Source organism: Macrobrachium nipponense, chromosome 21 (genome assembly GCF_015104395.2).
Source record: "Macrobrachium nipponense isolate FS-2020 chromosome 21, ASM1510439v2, whole genome shotgun sequence".
NCBI lineage: Eukaryota > Metazoa > Arthropoda > Malacostraca > Decapoda > Palaemonidae > Macrobrachium > Macrobrachium nipponense.
In genome coordinates, this window is record NC_087212.1 from 1,884,179 (window position 1) to 1,905,027 (window position 20,849).

At 37.6% G+C, this 20,849-nt stretch overlaps 2 protein-coding genes across 2 annotated transcripts in view; one reads left to right on the plus strand and one right to left on the minus strand.

Annotated features, from left to right (window-relative positions):
- Positions 1–450: 450 nt before the first annotated feature.
- Positions 451–20,849, minus strand: part of LOC135197695 (uncharacterized) — a 21,427-nt gene continuing 1,028 nt past the window's right edge. The window contains exons 2-5 of the mRNA XM_064224715.1: positions 8,536–8,659; positions 7,993–8,100; positions 4,196–4,291; positions 451–3,687 (exon numbers count right to left, since the gene is read on the minus strand). Of these exons, the coding sequence (XP_064080785.1) occupies positions 3,355–3,687; positions 4,196–4,291; positions 7,993–8,100; positions 8,536–8,646 (648 nt within the window). The 5' untranslated portion in view covers positions 8,647–8,659 and the 3' untranslated portion in view covers positions 451–3,354. The remainder of the gene's footprint in view (positions 3,688–4,195; positions 4,292–7,992; positions 8,101–8,535; positions 8,660–20,849) is intronic.
- The window catches only part of LOC135197692 (ras association domain-containing protein 10-like), a 708,795-nt gene continuing 708,209 nt past the window's right edge, over positions 20,264–20,849 (plus strand). The window contains exon 1 of the mRNA XM_064224710.1: positions 20,264–20,497. The gene's annotated coding sequence lies outside the window, so the exon portion shown is untranslated. The remainder of the gene's footprint in view (positions 20,498–20,849) is intronic.

Sequence of the window (20,849 nt, forward strand, 5' to 3'; positions counted from 1 at the left end):
TGCCCACATCTCTGGCCCTGTCTCCAAAGATGAGGGCCATGTTGGAAGTCGCAAATAACTCCTCTTCAGGTTTCTGCAATTGACTTTTCTTGGTGAAGTCAACAGGAAAACAAAAATGTGGATTTACACACAACAAAGTGGGTGGCAACCCCTCATTTCACCTACTTTGCCCCACTTAACTGTCTTTGTTAAGAAACTTCAATGAGCAATCTAGCTGTCACTGAAGATACTTGTATATGTAAAAGGAGTTTGTGCAGTGATCTTGTACATTAATTCCAGCTGCAGTACTTTACTATGAAATTAAATGTATGTTCCATCATCCAGAACATTTCGTGAGGCATGAAGATATGGTCCAGTGGAAATTTCTGGAAGTTAAAAGAAAAAACCATAATTTACAAATATGTCATATATGATAAATAATAACCAGTCAAGGAACCAGAATACTCTTCATCTGACAATAGAATTTATTTGCCTGCAAGGCATGACAATGAAACACGTTCAACATAACATATCTACATTTGTGATAATGACAGTGGTTTAATTCTAAATTTTTGCAGAGGTTAGGAATGATTAAATTTGTTCACTTATACACTATGTATATATAAAGAAAAATTAACTATAGATTCTAAATATGCAAGAACAATTTTATCACCTATCTGCATTTTATATCCTCTCAATAAGTTAACAAAGTAAAGCTTTAAGGAACCATGAAATAAGAATCAACTTACTACAATATACATGGACGACTTGATTTTTTCATACTATGTGAAGTCCTCACTTTTGTGAAAGTAAATTTCTTTGTTGCAAGCACTGTGAATGTCAATAAATTACATCGTCTTCAGCTTGTAACCAGCAAAGGGTGTTTTTTAACCTTCATACAGGGGTAGCAAGGATACACCTCTGGAGGTTTGGTGTTAGGAAAACAGAGGAGTATTTAGGCAGTGCTGTAATAATCTTGCTTCAAGTTGAGTCAGTTCTCTTCTAAGTTAACATTGTACATATTTAACCTAGATGACAGTTCCCAACTTGAATAAAGTTCTTTGTGAATTTTGCTACGGTTTAATTTAGTACTGGACTGAGGCAATCTTGAAAGTGTTAATAAGAAGGGTATACCCAGCGCTTGGGCTATGCCCTAAATTCCATAATCAATCAATCATTAAGAAGGGTATAAACTTAACATCCTACCAGGGATATGATGGGTATATGAATCACTAAAGAAAACAAGGGAAGACTAATTAGTGAGCAATCAACAGCATCTGTAGTTTGACCAAAATAATTAATATTTATATATCTGGAAAAGGGTTAAGTAATTAAACTGCTAATTGTACTACACACAAAGCTGGAAGTTAGGCTGATTTACAATTTTAGTACATTTAAAACCTCAGGGTCACTCTACTTACCAATAGGTCAGGCACTGTGGTTGCTTAGAGAATGTTAGAAAGTTGGTATATTGTAATTATACAAAGCACACAACCACAGTGATAGGCGAGTAGCCATTGTTTATTACAAATGATTGTAAAGTCTGGTTTCCAATCAAGATCTGAAATACATTATTCATGAAAAGGCACACTGGTTAATTGTTGTACTACCAGGATTCAGAAACAACTTATTCCTGGAATTATTCATAATGTGTAGGGATCTTTTTTTATGAATCAAATAGGGGAAATGTTCTCAATGGATATATCCATTGTAAAACTTCACTCACTCTAGAGGAATGTTACCAGCGACAATGAAGCTCTGCAGTTTGCAGTGAATATTTGTTGGTAGTATATTACTGAAGCCTAGAAGGATCTAAGGCTACTGCGGGGATTCAGGAATGGTTTAGTGCAATGGTACAACCATAATAACTACATAAATCAAATCACCTAAACTCTAAACCCTGTATGCTTTCTACTGTTGACAACTAAGAGGTGACAAGTGTAATCTGACGGGTAACTAAAACTACAGCAGAGTAAATTAAATTAAAAAGCAAATTCAACATAAAACCACCAAAGCTGATGGTTTTTTTCTTCTTTTTTTAGGACAGATGTAACGTAAAAAACCTGTAACATGGTCTAGCTTACGATTTGCAAATGAACTTAGAGATAACTCATTTGACAACAACCTTCTCAACAAAATGTAGACATTAAAAGAAAAAAAAAAGTTTATGCAAAATAATGACACAAGGTACATATCCAAAATATATTCACATTCAACTGGGCATTTTGGCATTTTGTTTAGTCATTTCGAAAGGATGTGGCACTACACAAGAACTAATTGTGCTATTCCACTTGGCAGCAATGGTTAGCATTCAGCTAATAAATAGAGTGAATATCAAGGACAAGAACGGGAAACCATAGGATTCATATTGGGTACGAAGAACCCTTTTCATTCTATGCCAACAGTTAACTTACTTTTTCTGGCCACTGGCAATTTATGTAAAGAACATTTTAGTATGAAAATATATACAATGAAATCAGTCACTGCAATCTAAAACTCTAAGTCTTTGTTATTAAAAATATGCCTTTTCTCTTAAATATCCATCTTCTTGTCTTTATGTATGAAAGATGACCCAAAAATCTGCATGTGCCATCTTGACACAGACTTCAAGACCAGTCCTCTGTTCAACGTGTTTATTAAATACAAAATGTTAATATAGTACATCACCTAGGTGAATTACATGGACAAGCGAGGATGACAAGCTGAAAGCCAAACACTTCTACTTGGTATTATTCATACTGCTGTAATCTAAAGAAACTACAATTAGCATTCCTTCAAGATGCAGTAAGATACAATGAACAGCAATAACTCCTGTAGCTTAAATCTTTTCCATTGTTGCCAACTACATTACAGTATATGAGAAATACAACCAAATGTAAGAGGCTCTCATATTACTTCAAATACCAAATCATTCTTATCTTAATCTTCCAAGACAATAACCAATAACCCAAATGCAGTAATCTAAAAACCAGCCAGACACTTCAACATGAATGGTTCAATTCCTTGAACATTCTCACTATATCCCAATGTAACAATTACAGTACCTTAATCTGTTCTAGTAGGTAACAACTTGATTGCAGTGATACGAAAGCCATTCAGATAGACTATGTATGGTTCTCTTCCTTGAACATTCCCACAAAAACCAAAGTACGTAACAACGATCAGGCTACCACCTGCATGAAGGGCACTCACCTGTGCTAGCTCAGTGTACGTCATCAAAGCTGGAAGCTTCAAAACTTGTAAGAGCCCACTTATTGGAACTTCATCAATCATATAATGACAATAATAACAACAACAGCTATCCTTTTGTCTGATTCAGCTAAAATGCTCCAAGATGGGATGTAGCTAGAAACAGCCACCTTCAGTACCACCAAGTCAGTCGAGTAGCATGGGGTCGTAGACGCAATCGGGGCAATTGTAAATGTGGTGGGGATGACAGTATGTGTAAGGATAACGATGTAATTCCCTGATTGTCATCTTGTGACTCTGTTTTTCTCGTTGGAGGGCGTGCTGGAGGCGGTCAATATCATGGTGTAGTTGGTGGGTGTCCATCTCGTGCAGGGAGTTTGCCCTTCGTAACTTGCTTGAGCACCTTTTCTCAGCATCCATCAGGTCCCTGTTTAAAGCCACTTCGCTGTTCACTCGACGGCGATGTTCCTCCTCTGCATCTGCCCTTGCATTGTCCAGTTCTTCCCGGAGGGCTCTTGCCTGTTAGAACAATAATGACCAAGTGAAAAAAAAATCCATTCTTATGAACTTTATTTAACTGGATTTTTATGGGCTTTAAGCCAAGCTGTACAGGCAAGGCAGCAGGACCTGTGATCATTCAGTGCCTTCATAGTGGCCAGTTAAAAATGAACTAATCTATACAAACTTATCTTTCACTAGCAGTTAAAAGTTACAATACAGAACCTAATAAAATTTCTATTGAAATCATACATAAAAACTTACAGGCTGTAGGATGTCTATTTTGTCATTTAATATCTGTGGGTAAGCAGCTAAATTGGAGCTAATGCACCAGAATGTTCAAGTGATAGTTGAGTGTCACACCGATCTCATACACAGACACCATTCAAAATCAGATTAGTATAGGTTATTCTCATTTGTCAAGTACCACAATTTGACTGAGAGAACTTCAACCTTCCAGTCCCAATGACAAGATGGGTCCCCATGTAGAGTTAGCTGACACATTTTGAGAAGACATGAGAGGTCGTACCTCATCCTGTAGCTTGTCGATGTTGGACCGCAGTCTCCTGTTTTCGTCGACGAGGTCTGACGAGTGGTCTTTAAGTCGCAGCGTCGTATCATTGACCTGTTGGTTAGGAACAGACAAAGATTACAACATATCGTCTGTGAGACTTGCATGTTAATCAATACAAAATAACTCACTTGTTTGTTTGTGTTACATGGAACCAGCGGTTATTCAGCAACGGGACCAACGTCTTTGCGTGACTTCTGAACCACTTCGAGAGTGAACTTCTGTCACCAGAAATACACATCTCTCACCTCTCAGTGGAATGTCCGAGAATCGAACTCGCGGCCATCGACATCGAGGTGACACGCCAGCACCATACCGACCACGCCATTGAAGCGTTAATAACTCACTAGTAATCACTTCATTTACAAGAATATACTGTACAACACCCAGGTTTATGATATACAGGGTGATTAAAAAAGAATGACCCTATTTCATGATTAAAAATTTTATGAAGGAAAAATAGCTAAAAATAAAACTTATAATACAAGTATTCTACTAACAGTCAAGTTTTATTTCACATGTTACAAGTGCTCAATATGGCCACCCCTTGCAGCACGAACATCATCAATACGATATGAGAATTCTTCCCAAACACGCTGAAGCACATCAGGATCAATTGAATTGATCGCTGTTGTCATTCGAAGTTTTAAGTTTTCCAGGTCAGTTGGCAATGGCGGAACAAAGAGGCAGTTTTTCATTTAAAAATGCTCTAACTGATAAGCTCCAGTGGGGATGCGCCCCATCTGGAAAACTTAAAACATCGAATAACAACAGCGATCAATTCAATTGATCCTGATGTGCTTCAACGTGTTTGGGAAGAATTCTCATATTGTATTGATGTTGTTCGTGCTGCAAGGGGTGGCCATATTGAGCACTTGTAACATGTGAAATAAAACTTGACTGTTAGTAGAATACTTGTTTTATAAGTTTTATTTTTTGCTATTTTTCCTTCATAAAATATTCAACTATGAAATTCAGGGCCTCTGTAACACGGTTTTTTGGATTTTGCTCCTTATCAAAGCATCGGATGTAGCTGAAAGTTGACATATGTATATTTTACAACTACACACAAATTTTGTCAGCATTATCAATAACCTAAACCCAATAGTTTTATTTTATATAGTAAAAATGATCTAGCCGACGCCATGGCCAATGATTGTGAGCCAAGAGTCGAAAAACATTCCTTACGTAAGCAAGGTAAACATCGTTTTACGAAATGTTGCCCCGCCCATCCACCAGACAGAAACCCATTCACCTTATTCCATCGGCTCTGAAACCCATAGTAGTCAAGAATGGCTAACAGGATTTGGAATTGTCCCCGTGGTTGCAAAACTGCATTTGTCTTACGACTTGCAACTTTATACAGTCAAGAGAAAGCCGTGGCCATACTTACTATAGCCTGAATAGGTAATTATTCAGTTTCTAGTTTAAATCCAATGTTTATGGTCTGATTTGTATTTAGCGTAACGTGATTATAATACTTGTGATGTCATTCAGGATTTTGAACATTTCCATTAACTATTCACTATGCCACCAAGAGAGAGAGGGAAAGAGTGAGATTGTATGTAGACAGTCTTTATATAACTATTTTGGTTAAAATAAGATTTTTATCCAAAGTAAATACAAGCTTATGTGTGCTAAAATCTCCAGCAGACCAACGGATCATCCGATATGATATAATTTTTTTTCTTCTTCTTTAGTCTGTACGACCATGTTGGATAAAAAGACTTTATGAATGGTGGAACGATACATAGATGTGGGTGGGTAACTGTGCTAGCGTTAGTAATTTACTTACTGTAGCAGTAGTGCCGCAAAATTAGTAATAGCAGCAATATACATGAATTAAACGTTTAGGCCAACTGCTGGATCCCCCTGAGGATCATTTAGCACTTCTTACAACTACTCGAGAAATGAGTTTATATAGCCAGAAGTTAGATTTTCTAATACAACAATGTCCATGATAGCCTTCATTGTTATCCTGAATTATAAAGAGGCCAAAGTGGGTGGAGCCTCATGAAGTCATCATTCTGACGATAATTATTGGTGAAGGTTTAAAGCCAAAATACGGTACCGTCTATTTTTTTTCTTTTAGTAAATAGGAAGATAGCCGATAAATAAAAAATTGCTTGACATTGGATACAGCAGCTATCAAATCAAGCTTGTCTACTATGTCTTTGAAAATTACCAACTATTCCCTACATCTTGTCAATCTGATTGTGACCTATAAAGTAGATTATAATTTCTTAGGGCACTTATTTTGGGAGTTAGACTAATAATCGAAGTGTTTTTGTATTTAACATATTTTGTTGGTTTGTTCATTATGACAATTATCAGTGGAGAGGATTCAGAGTTCATAAAGGTGTACTGCTTTGCTTGTATTTAAATTTTTGTCATTGTTGCCAGAGGTATAGCCTTCGTTACGTATAGCCAATCATCCATCGAGAAAGAGGGAAGAAATGCTGTCATAAGTTACGTAACGAGTGCGTTCGAAACCTTATCTCTGAGTAAGTTGGCCCGTCTTCAAAAAAAGTCACTGTTACATTTTAATGTAGATATAATGTGTATTCTGAATAAGCGTTATATCTATGAAATTCATAGATAAAAAGTTATTGCCAAAAAACCGTGTTACAGAAGCCCTGAATCTCATAGTAAGTCATTGCTGATGTATGTATGGCAGCCACAGAGAATTGCTTAATTCTCTCAAAGTTGAAATGGTTTGAGAATAAATGAGGAATGGTTGGTTAGAAAAGCTGTAGATATAAACGTAGCATTTACCTGCAAAACACGTAATATTTATCAGCATTAGAGCACAATGAACGTATTTGTATCAAAACACCTGATTTACGATATCTAAATATATTAATTTACCAGCAAAACAAGTATTTACGAGCGCAATGTATGTATTATCTGCATCAAAACACCTGATTTGCGACATCCAAATATATTCATTTACCTCCATTAAAATCTAAAATTCATAAACCTCATACATTTGCGAAATATGTTCGTATTTATGCACGAATCCAATCTATCTGCATTATAGCAGAGTCACGAAACCCACATGCATTTATCTACTTAAATATTTCCACGACTCTCACGAGGGGACTGCATACTGTCAGACCTCTTTGCATTGTACAGCATTCACAATTCAGTGCATTGCAGTGTCTCGTATTACCGTGTACAACAGTAGTACCTATTGTTCTCTTACTACAGTCAGACAGACCCTATTCGTTTGTCCACAATACTAACTGGATTGCGTGACCCGAAATCTACGAAGAAGCAGAAAGATTATCGAGCATTCAAGAAAACAGGTAGAGAGAGAAAGAGAGAGAGAGAGCACGGTCAGCTCAACAGGAATTATGAAAAACAGCCCCATCACATGCGAGTATAATACTCTCATGGTGTACTACGTTCTTCCTCTCTCATACGAAAGTACTACTGCAGTGTATGTCCAGGCTGTGTCTTGGGACACCTGTAAGTAAGGTGCAGTCTCTCTCTCTCTCTCTCTCTCTCTCTCTCTCTCTCTCTCTCTCTCTCTCTCTCTCTCTCTCTCTCTCCCCTGGTACACGGTTTCAACCAAACATTCACTGCCACTGTAAATCTATAACCAAGAACTTCGAGAGCTTGGCTCTCAGTCTCTTCGGGAAACACACAGCATAACATAAACACAAGACGAGAGAGAGAGAGAGATGCACGGATTGGTGAAATAAGCAAAGACCTTTAGTATTACTAAACAAAGACACGCCAGTGACGTTTACCTCATCCAAAGAGGCGACGGTGCCACGGTACCGAGCAGAGAGATCCGAGTACCTTCGTTCGAGCTCGGCCACAGTGTTGTGCAAGGTGGCCAGTTCATCTCTCAAATCCTGCCAAGGAAAATATTATAGGTAATAAATCAGCAAGCCACATCAGTTATGGTCAGACGGAGATGAAAGGATAAGTTTTTTAAAAGGTAATCCATGGAAAGATTATGCTCCTAAATGACTATTATTACTAGCATCGTCCCTATAACCATTCAAGAAAGTAGTCCTACGTTAACTTGTAGAATTCTTTAGGATTCCCTCTCATATACTTTAATAATATTTCCTCGCTTTTAATCGAGATATAAAAAGGTTCCTCTAACCACAGAGCTAAAGAAGGAACCCAGGTTTGTCTTTGGGTATGTTATAGATAGACCAATAAGACAACAACCTTTCTACTGCCGGGCATGACGAACATTCAGCCCAGCCTATGGCCAGTCTCGGCCTTAATTACTAACCTATATCACGATAATCAGTGCCTGTATGACCTCGGTGACTCACCTGTATGTGCCTTTGGTATCTGGTGTTCTCCTCGACGGTGGCCTGGTGCCGTGATCTCTCCAGCTCCAATTCGCTCAGAGCCCAACAGCCACATCGCCTGCCGAAACCCATCACAGATTCGGTCCTGTGTGGCGGGAAGGCATTCGTCAGCGCGCTAATATATCAGCCAAGACTTATATATAAAATAGAATATACTAACCTAAAAAGTTAATAAATCAATGCGTGATTCAGTTAAACCGATAAATGGTGGAGTATAGTAGCATATACAAACTCAAGCTGTCATAAGTCTATCTTAAACTAAACAACAATAATCAACGCTTAAATATGCCAGTGCTCGAATTGGGCATGTTGACCTATCCACTCTTATTTCTAAGTCTTCAACTTCTTCTCTTACAGAGATTGTCTTTCTAAATTATCCTAGATTTCAAGTATGTGTAATTCTCTTCCATAAAGGGATTTATTTTACGGGTTTGTGCTTATATTCTATACGAAGCCATTTGGTTCGTAGTTTTGGCCTCTCTATTGTGGTAGTATGTTTGGCTTCTTCAACCACGAAATAACATCAACAGTAAGGCAGTCGAACATACAGCATCAAAAACAACGTAAAACCGCAAAATTTGCAGAACGCGCATGCGCCAAATCGTGCTACAATCACAGGGAACGAAACCTAGCGTAATTTGTCTGAAAGGAAAACGAGGACGAAAAATATAGAAACAAACTGAAATATATATATATATAAAAAGCAAAGAATCCGGTTGCTTGCCCCTTCCTGTTCAGCACAGCAGATGAATGAATCAATATTTCAGAAAGGTATATTTTCTTCCGTGGTCACCCTAGTACTACTAGTAATAGTACTACTTCTACAGTTCCAAGATTACGTATTGACCAGTGCAGGCTTTCTTGCAAGCAGCACGGTTGGTTGGCCATTTTACTTAATCTTATACAGAGGCTAAAATGAGGAATAGAATATAGAATTTAGGCCAAAAGCCAAGTACTAGGACCTATGAGGTCATTCAGCGCTGAAAAGAAACTAAGAATTAAATAGGATTGAAGGGTGTAACATTCCAAATTGCATTTACTTCACTACAATATTTTTATCTTAAATAATATTCGGTTTCACAAACTTGTAGCATAACGGACAACCCAGATCTGCGTGAGGTTAAAATTGAAACTGTTACTGTGTTTTTTCCTCTTGATGAATCTGTCACATTTATGGGTTATCACTTGAATCTGGGAAGACAAGAGAGTGTAGAAAATTACGGGGCTTGAGGTTAACTGTGGACATATATCTTTATAGCATCGTGATCTGGGCTGTGTGAGAGAGAGAATGTTCTGCTGAAGCAGTGTTGATTTAAGCTGAGAATAAATAACCAAATGATTATTTTAAAAAGGCATCACCAATTCAATAATAGTAATGATTATTATTATTGTTATTATTACCGTCAGTGTTTTAGATACAAGACAAAGCTTTCTTTGGCTACGTGTTTCAAACATTGCAAGTCGAATATATATATATATATATATCCCGTATATATATATATATATATTATATATAATATATATATCTATATATATCGACCATAGTCCAATAGGGAAGAAATATATAAGCAATGCCGTGAACGGAATCCCAACACGCAACTCTAAAAGTAGTTTATATTTAGTTTTTCTTTTACTTCGTGCTGTAGAAAACGAGATTTTCGTCACTTTCTTGTGAAAATTATTGCCTACAGAGTTAGAGGTGTTATGAAATGGGGGGGCCGGGCTTGTTTTGGTGGTGGTGGGAGTGAAATAAGTTTATATAAACGTAATAAGGCTAGAATATTGATCCGAATGTAGTATCACACACACACACACACACACACACACACACACACACACACACACACACACATATATATATATATATATATATATATATATATATATATATATATATATATATGTATAATATATTATATATTATATATATATATATTATATGTGTGTGTGTGTTGTGTGTGTGTGTGTGTATTATATGTGTACATATATAAAATACCTATCTGTCACTAACAATATTAAACCCTTTATATTGGGATTTTGGTTAAAGATTCCCCCTGTAGTAAATAGCTAAGTTCCATAGCACCGCTTTAAAAGACAAAAATACTTAGGAACGCAAACCTCCACCAAGGCAATAGGTTGCAAATGCTTCAACGATATCTCGTAAATGGTTGAACGGATTTCGATAAGATTTATCTGAAGCATTAATGGGGGATCTGCCTCTAATGGCAAAGTTTCGGTGGGTACCGATGACGGTCTTGGCATGATTTCAGTGGTCGTAATGAAGGTAAAATCTGGTTAAGTAATCGTAGTAGGCTATGAAATTGGTCGGTCGGTCAGTCACTGAATGTTGAGGCAAAGTTCCTTGTAAATGAAATCAGTTTTCACCAAAAGACAGGGGGCCTCAGTTGCGTGGTCGGTATGGTCTTGGCGCGCCACCCCGGTGACCGCGAGTTCGATTCTTGGACATTCTAGTGAGGAATGAGAGATGTGTATTTCTGGTGATAGAAATTCACTCTCGACGTAGTTCGGTAGTCACGTAAAGCCGTTGGTCCCGTTGCTGAATAACCACTGGTTCCATGCAACGTAAAAACACCATACAAACAAATACAAACTCAGCGGATAAAACAGTCATTTATGAGATAAAACTGATAAAACAAACAAATCACCAAAACAATAAGTTTTTACAAACAATTTCCCGAGTACGAAACTAAACAAATTCATTTTCTTTAACTGCCAAGTAATAAAACAGTTTCACAGGGATTGGGATTTTAAAAACTTGAGAAAATCGGCCCTATAAATCGACAGAGTCTATAAATTATCACAAAGAAACCTTATAATGGTCCAAAAATGTTCCGTGTTTGTAAGGAATTACGGAAATGTACGTAATCTACGACTCTACCCCCCATCCCCTCAGCCCACCCGCCCCCTGCCGGCTTCCCTCGTCGATCGAAACTAGACGTGATACGAAATTCCTCAGAAATGTAGTCGAGTCGGCATATTCCCCTTCCACCCCCCTACAGAGTATCCATGAATAACCTACTATTATCCGGCCCCATTATGCATCATTATAATATGTTTTCATCTCGAATATTATTTCCTCCGCTTTTTAAAATTACGCTAACGACTGTACTATAATTCCGGTCTAAATCTGCCCCACCCCGCCCCCCTGCCACGGCGTGTCTTTATGGAACTTACACGAACTCATTTGACCAACTCCAGTCTATATCTCATGCAACAGGGATGGCTGGGGCTGGCCATGGCTGGCCTGGCGTGCGAGTTCATTTTTTGTCGGTGGTGTTCTTTTCGACTTCCTCACTCACTCGCTGGTCTTGGGCTTTCCAGCCTCTCTGTGACCCACTCCCACTCCAAACAGATTCGTAAGTCCTGTCACAAGCTTTGCTGGTTATCAAAGAAATTAGCATTCAGTATAGGTCATCTATACAACTGTTTTAACAGAGATCTTTTCCTGTCGAGAGCGACAACCAGATTTGCTGAACAGTAGCAGTGCCAACATGCAGTAAATGTCTCTGCTCTTTTCCATAGGTCCTTTATTCCTCTGCTACTACTACTAATATAATAATAATAATACTGACCAAACTCATCACATATGAACATCACTGGTTTACGAGAAAGGCAGCTCCGAGGCTAAACCTATAAATGTCGAATCAATGTCAAGAGTTTGGGAAAAAATTTACGTACTTCTTCCCAGACATTTCTTGCGTGGTTCCAAAATAAGAATAAGAGGAAGTCTGAAGAAGCACGCAAGTCTATGATTGGAAATCAGTTGGCACGAAATGCAAAGTTTTAAAAAGTATCTGACACTTTCAAATATGGCAATAAAAATGATCATAATTGAAGAGGGAGGAGTTCTAGACAAGTCGCCAACTCATCACACACAAATCACAAACTGCTCTAAGCAGTGCTTCTATACGATCACTATCCAGCATTTGTCGAAGGTTCGTTCTCCACTTACGGGAAATAAATTCCAAGGATTTTAATCAATATAAGGAAGATAACCATGTAATTAATAATTAGTAAAAATGATATTTAAAAAATTGTATATTTTAAAATAATTCATAATATAAAAGAATATTTTATAAATTGTAAATTCCCAAAATATTTCCGTTGAAGTATTCTGTGAAAAAAGAAAAGAAAAACAAAGACTTATAATCAATACATATAAACACGCACATGAGAGAGAGAGAGAGAGAGAGAGAGAGAGAGAGAGACTTTCAAAATGAACTATGTGAAATCAATCGCAAAGGACATAATGCCATTCATTACAACATGGTCACGGTTGCCAGGTCGTAAATTTGGCGAAGTACTGATCATGGCTGCAAGTCAAAATTTATGCCTGTGAAAAGCTGTAATAAATTGCTTTGAACTGCAATATACTACTTTCTTTTCGTTTCTGCTACTACCTGTCATGATTAGGTTTTACTTTAGGGAAATAAGAGGCCTTGAATATAAACGTAATATGTTTTGAAGAATATATATATATATATATATATATATATATATATATATATATATATATATAGATATATAAAAAAAGTCATATCACATTACCGTGATTCATATACGTACATCGAGCTACAAATGTCCTTTAATATCTAATTCACTCTACCTCGAATTAATATCTTATATGCTTAACCGAAGGGGAATTTTTATTAGGCGATAGTAGAATTGTCGGCGCCCAGACGCGAACCTAGGACACCATACAAATCCAGGAACGTCAGTGAAGCTTTTACCCACCACTCTTGCGGTGGTGGTGGGGGGGGGAGTGGGTAAAAGCTTCACTGACGTTCTGGATTTGTATGGTGTCCCTAGGTTCGCGCCTGGGCGCCGGCAATTCTATTATCGCCCAATAAAATTCCCCTTCGGTTAAGCATATATGAAAATATATGAATTCCGAGGTAGAGTGAATTAGATATTAAAGTACATTTGTAGCTGCTATGTATATATATATATATATATATATATAAGAGTTATTAGCCCTGAATAGCCTTAACAACCTGAAAGAGTCAGTGTGGGAGTATGGCGCACTGTTAATGAGCTTTCTCTATAGGTATTTAAACGAGTAATATGGAAATGTGGCCTCCCCAGGGGGTCCCACAAGATTGAGCACTTAAAGAACGTCATTAGTTGGAAGGGTGACCAGCAAGAAATCAATTGTAAAGGCCACAAAATTGAAGGTTCGAGTTTATCTGAAAGCAAAGAAGTTCTCTACCCTAGATCATTCGTTGTATTTACCGCCCAGCAACTTTCCAAGCAATCAGTCAGTCAAGTAAGCAAGCAAGCAGGCTAAATCTCCCGAAACCAATTTCCCATTCCGCGGAAGACACACACACACACCCAGCCAGGCAACGTCCCTTCTCGGCTAATAACGGCTTAAAAATAAAAAGAATAAAAAATAAAACGCCGTGTGTATACCTGACGGTAATCAAGCCGGGCTTCTGACCAAGGGGCTGTAATTAAAGGCAAAGTCACGCACGAGGGTAATGAGAGAATTCGGGCCCTGAGGGTCTATATACGTACTGAAGTTTGATAGATGATTCTCTCTCTCTCTCTCTCTCTCTCTCTCTCTCTCTCTCAAAAGGAATATTTTGTTTACGTCTGGGACCTAGTAGACGTTAGACTTCGTGTTGTCTTTCTTACTCTTTCGTGGAGCTCTGTAAACAGATCAGTTGCATCGTTCGGGTTGTTATTGCAATGTGCAAACAACTGAGTGTGTGTCACGCAAATATATGTGGTTTGGAGGTCAGCTATGAATTGAGATTCGTCATTGATTTACATTCTCTTGATGCCTTTGTTTACTCGGAATTAATGGGGCTTTTAGTTGGGTTACTTATTAATGAATCCATGTAACAAATACTATATGATATCTACGAATTACTCTTACTGCTGTACACCCTTACATAAATAAATAAAACGGTCTGCAACACTCAAAGTAATGTTAACAATAACTAGAAATCCATCAGTTTAACTGTTCAATACGACTGGCGATGAAAACATCATGCAAGGATAAAATATAACCAAATTAACAACATTACAACTTCAGGCAATCTAATGCATTGATTTCACACGAAGTTCAACACACAAGCAAGTAAAGAAACCTAAAACTATAAAGCTGAAGTCTCAACTTTCTTGAGCTGGAAAAAAAAATCATGGAAGGCGACTTTTACCCTATAATAATAACTCGGGTCAAATTTCCCCCTTCCCTCTTTCACAAAATTGCTATGACTAGTCCATGCGTAAGCTGCTTTTCCCTCTGGGAAATGTGAACTAAATTCGTAACATCACGTTATGGAGGCAGGTATGGGTTGGTTGCAAGACCGCTTGCGGGAATCTGCATAGCATGTACAGGCTTAGAGAGATTGGGGGGAGTAATATAGCAAAAGCTTATAGTATATATATATAAATATATATATATATCTATTATATAATATATATATATATATATATATATATATTATTATATAATAATATATATATTATATATAATAATATATATTATTTATATATTATTATATATATTATTATATAATATATATATAATATCTCTATTATAATATAATATATATATCTATATATAGATTTATTATAATATTATATATATATATATATAGTATAATATATATAATATATATATATATATATATATATATATATAGTTTATATATATATATATATAATATTATATATTATATATAATTTATATATATATATATATATATATAATAATATACACACACACACACACACACACACAAAACAAGAGGCATTTCCATATAAATAAAATGTACATACCTCAAATGACACAACTATGAATTTTCACTTTTTTCAATTTCTGCAATTACTTGTACCCCATAATACTACTGAGAGGAATTGTCCCGTGCTTTGAAACTTGTTCTAGCTTTGTCTCACACAGAAAATAGTTTCTGGGCCTTTGTAAAGTTCTACAGTGCTCGAATCCATCTTACTTCTTCTGCTCTGGTGAATCTACAGCCTTCTCTCAGCTGATTCTCAGGGCTTAAGTGTTTGTGATCCTTCCAGTCTGTCCTAAGCAGGCACAGCATCTACGTTATTACTCTGTATTACCACAACAGGTATGGAAAACAGAGGACAAAATGTACTTTTGATACACGGGATAATCTCCACTAATTTCAACAGGGAAATCTCCAGTAAAGGAAATACATCTCAGATAAAAGCACAAAACTCAAAAAATTTAGTAAGGACCTCAGACAAAGGAAGTCCTCGTGCAAAACAGTAATAATTAACTCCGTACATGCGGAGCAGAGGGCAAGGGAATGCACGAAGTCTGAGAGAAGAAGAAGAAGAAGAAAAAGGAAAAGAAGTCGCGAATGCGTGTAAGGTATATCGTAATTACGTTGAATGGAATTCACGCGAAAATCTCTGGTACGGTTCTCGTGCGAGCGAAGATTATATATACCGTCTGTCACTGTGAGGTAGAAATATATAAATATAAATAAGTCCGGTATCCGTGGCTAATTGAATGGTGGGATAATAATAATAATGGGCCGAAATGACTGCATTTAAGGTACAGGTTTTCTGTGATGTGTAAAATTACATAAATTATTTTCTTTGTAATTGGTCTATCACCTTCGAAACTATTACTCATTCTCAGCTCCTCCCTAATGATTCTGGGTTAAAGTCTTATTTATTTAAATTGAGACACAAAAGGAAAAAGTAAACAGGAATATTTGGAATATAAAATGCAGGTCAAAGCACAATCTCTGGGACCTATGAGGTCATTCAGCGCTGAAAGGGAAACAGAGAGTAACAAGTTGTGAAACTGGAAACCCCTCAAAGTTGTTGCTCTATGAAGCAACTGTCAGGATAGGGTTGAGGGAAGTAAGATAGAAGGGGGAGAATATGAACAGAGGTATAGTAAAAGGACTGAAAGGGGGTGCTACAGAGAACCTTAAGAAATGCCTACGGTGCACTGCGTTTGGTGCACTGATGGCACTAACTCCCTATTGGAAGAAAAAACAGTAAATAGGGAAAACCCACAACCGTAATGAAAACCCCTTTTCCCCAGAACCAACAGTATTGATAAGGGAACCGCGCAGAGGCCGTTACTCCGCTCATCTTCATCGTTCAGGCGGAGTAAATTTCCTGACGTCACGGCAAAGGGCTTAGACGTACCCTCCTGTATAAAAGGTGGGATATAGAGGTCGTAATGACTGTATTACACAGCCATTTTTAGCCATGCACGAAGGGAAATTATAATAAGGCTCCCCCGACCCACCCCAGACTGGCTGGACTGGGAGGGGAGCACTACAGAGTACAGCTTAAGATGGGGCAGTGGACCTTGTGGCATTATTGCAGCCCACCCCAGAAGAAAATACGAAAAACGAAAGGGGATATGTAAAGAAGTGGTTTCCAAAACCAAAATCAAAACGCACTGCAAATGATGAATATTTTAATGTATCTTGAATAGCCTAGCCCTAGTTTAAATGTCAAATATTCTGATGACGAAGCAGGACAACCCTAGACCAACTAGAGAGCCTAGGTACCGCCTTCAGTTGTCAATGATATGTGGCAGTGAGTGAAGCCCACTTATATGAAAATTGGCTTCTTCAAACAAGTATTCCATATTAACTTGCAGCTTTCTTAATATTAATCATCATAGAAGCTACCCAGGACACAGCTCAGCTATACTACTGTTCCAGTGGTCTACTAGGCCTAGCTGACATGCCCATGACAACCAAAGGAATTATTAGCAATCAGACCATGTTAATTTGGCTATGGGGTTCCTTACCAGGACTGGAAACAGGTACGAATACCTTGCATAACAAATATCGACACTAATTATATCTGATATAAGTGCATCTAGCCCTAACCGGATTCGAACCTAGGCCTATAGTTGCACGCACGTGCACACACACACACACACATGAGAGCGTAAGTTTGTGTTACACGCAAACAACCGATTATCAATATTCATAACCGCTCTTCATGGGAATATATATTTTTTCAAGTACGTATATAAACCCAAGAATTACAGCTGCGAATAGAAATGCGTCATGAAAATACGAAATGAAATCAGAGAACTTTGACTTCCTAATAAAAGGTATACAATTGTAAATATTTCTAAAAATTAGGGGTTCGAGAAGCGAAGACTGCATTGCATGCTGGGAGCTGTATTTACATAAAAGAGCTGCTGAATGAGACTAGTAGACCGTGTAGTATTGTCAAAATTGTTTTATCCGCATGAAATACGTTTCAGATATTCAGTCAACTTCTGGTAAAGTTTCGTCGTTGTTATTAAGCTGAAGACGATTTTAAACTGACGCGAATTCCAATACAAACTGCTACTGAAACTTGAAGCAATCTCAGCTCCCTAGTACGAGGGACAATGGCTCACAATGAGGCCTGAAAACCGATGCGTAAAGAGAGACGTAAACAATTCTCATTGAACAAATCCAGCGTTTCAGTCTTTTCCTGAAGATTACCGCAGTGTTATATAAATGACCCAGGTTGACCTGGCTGGGAAATGCGTTCGTGACCTTTTCCCCATCTCGTGATGTTGTTTACGGACGGCAATCATCGTTATTAGTCCAAACGTACTCTTTCTCTCATTATGTCATTTTCTCTCTCTCTCTCTCTCTCTTCACTCTCTTGAGTTCTCAAAAAAAAACTCATCAAAGTGCTCGGGTCGAGGTCGTCTCTCTCTCAGGCTCTCTCTCTCTCCTGCTTCTATTTGAATACTTGATATATAAATGGCCACAGATGCATCAGCACTTATCACACACGCATAATAAGTTACTATTTTCTCAGGTCACGAGAGCTACGGGCGGAACTAATTGCTATTACCAACGTATGCAATTCCATTTACTTTGAGTTGATATATTCGTGCTAGACCCGTGTGTGTGTGTGTGTGTGTGTGTGTGTGTGTGTATTCGTTCTGTCTTGTAAACAATAGTAGACTCCTTACTGAAACCTTTAAGAATTCTCAATAGGCCTCTAAATCATCTCATGGTCTCCAGTATTAGAAAATTGGAATCTAATAACCATATTAATACAACGACAGTCATATAATTAAATTTCATTATTTCAACTGTATGCATATCACTCGCACGTAATCACAGGTCAAAATATATTTCGAGCAGCTTTTTATTATTTTTCTGCAAGGAAAAATACTAAAAAGATGGTTGAAATGACCGGACGTGAGCCAATGAGAGTTCTCAATGTGATTTTTTTCGAGTTGCCAAAGCGCAAAGCAAATCCGTCATTTAGATACCACACTTAGCTGTTTCAGAGTAGCAAATGACCACCAACTTACTAAATACCTTCACTTAGCAGTTTCAGTTCAGCAAATAACTACCAAATTACACATGAGTACCATGCAATGTAGCTACTTAAGGAAAAAAGGTCCAGAGAACGAAATAATCCAGCACTTCAGATTTTACTGTACCATGGTAGCTAAATACATGTCGTGCAAATATATATAAAAAAGCACTTAATACCCTTTACTGTATACGTATGCCTTTAAACAACTTTCTCAACGGCGAAACAGTTAATGCAGATAATGTTCGTATGATCACGCAAAATCCATCTTGGCTTCCCCAAAAAATCATCAAAATCAAGCGGGGTTTGGTACAGTAAACTTCGGTAACCTATGATATGCAGGTTGCAAGAAACGCTATAGCAAACGTCTCATATTCTCGCTCGTTTAGCACTGAGTCCCACGAATTAATCAACCCACGTTTGAGTAAAGTTTTATATGAATATCAAATCAACCTTTGCAAGGTGCAAGGCGAGAACATTACCCGAGGTACGGCACAGGTACGGCAATGGCTGTAGCAACCTCACAAGCGGTTCCTGTGACCAATAGATTTTATTGACACCTATTTCTATTTTAAACCAGTCCAACAGAATATACATTCAAATTCTAAATAAATTGCTTTAGGCATACAGCCAACACAGGAACCTGCAAACAATAAACTGTTATGCCAGGATCTATAACTGGTCAACATGGGCCTAAGGTAAAAGTGAGCAGCGAGCTACTATACCTGTAATGGAAACCTGGTAAAATGATAACTACGCAGCATGATTACGAAAACTTTGCATTAATTCCTTCGCAATGTGAAATAGTGAAATCGCTTCATACTTAAACTGGCTGTCTACTTCCATCTAGGCTTTTAATTCGCCATTTACATCGACTGAGTGATTGAGAACTACTTCGTTTCGCGTATGTGGGGGGTGCCAAACTGCCAAATTGGAAAGGATGAATGTGAACCAATCTTAACATATTGGCATTATTCAGTTTTAGATGTTACGCGCACACAAAATGCTATAGCCGAGATGTGTCGAGAATGCTTCAAGCTCATTTACGAAAAAGGTATATTGACATTTAGCCCATTTTGTAAAGGACGTCTTTCAGTCTGCAGACACCGATTGTCGAAATCCCGCCTTTTTTTTTTAATGATGCTCCAATTTACGGCAACGGTGTTGATGAGCGATAATTAGCTTTTTTACAAACGCCTACTGAGATGATTCATTCGTATATAAAATTATTTCAATGTGAGAAAAATAGTGAATCGATGCGAAACCATGTAAATTACTCGTTTATTCTTATATAGCTGCCTATAACACCGAATATTCGCCGGGTTTTAGTTTTTCGACATTTTAATTATTACCGCCCAAGTTGACGAAACCCAAACGATCAGTTTATCTCTAACCGTGTCCAGGTGTACGTGCGTTTGTCTCGCGGCTCCGTAAAAGCGATGTTAATCGTCAAATTAACTATTTTAATCTTATAAAGTGCTCATATTAATAGGATATACTCAAGAAGGACGATTTCCTATCAAACGCGGCGCTTTTGAAGCGCGAAAACGGATAAAACAAGGATCGTCGACCCGAGTGACAACGCTACCGGAGCCATCGGCGTCACAAGGTAAACTACGAACCTTTCGTTATTTCGTTTTAATTTGTTGTTTTCATCATAAATTCCAACTTGTGACCCGGAAAAGTTTTTATATGTGTAAATTCATGTCATTTACCGTCAATGATACGCAGTTTTAACGTAGGTGGCAAAAAAGGGTTAACGTTCTTAGGCCTATATCGACAGCACGCTCGAGTTGCGGCGTCTCTAATTTGCAGCATTTATTCTGATTATGGATCGACATCGTTCCTTTGATGCCATATTTATTTAAATTTTTACGATCTCTAACTATTAATCTCGGTAATATGCGTAAAACGAGAAATTTTTGGGTACCAGCTTAGGATAAGCTTATGTGGGCTATCCT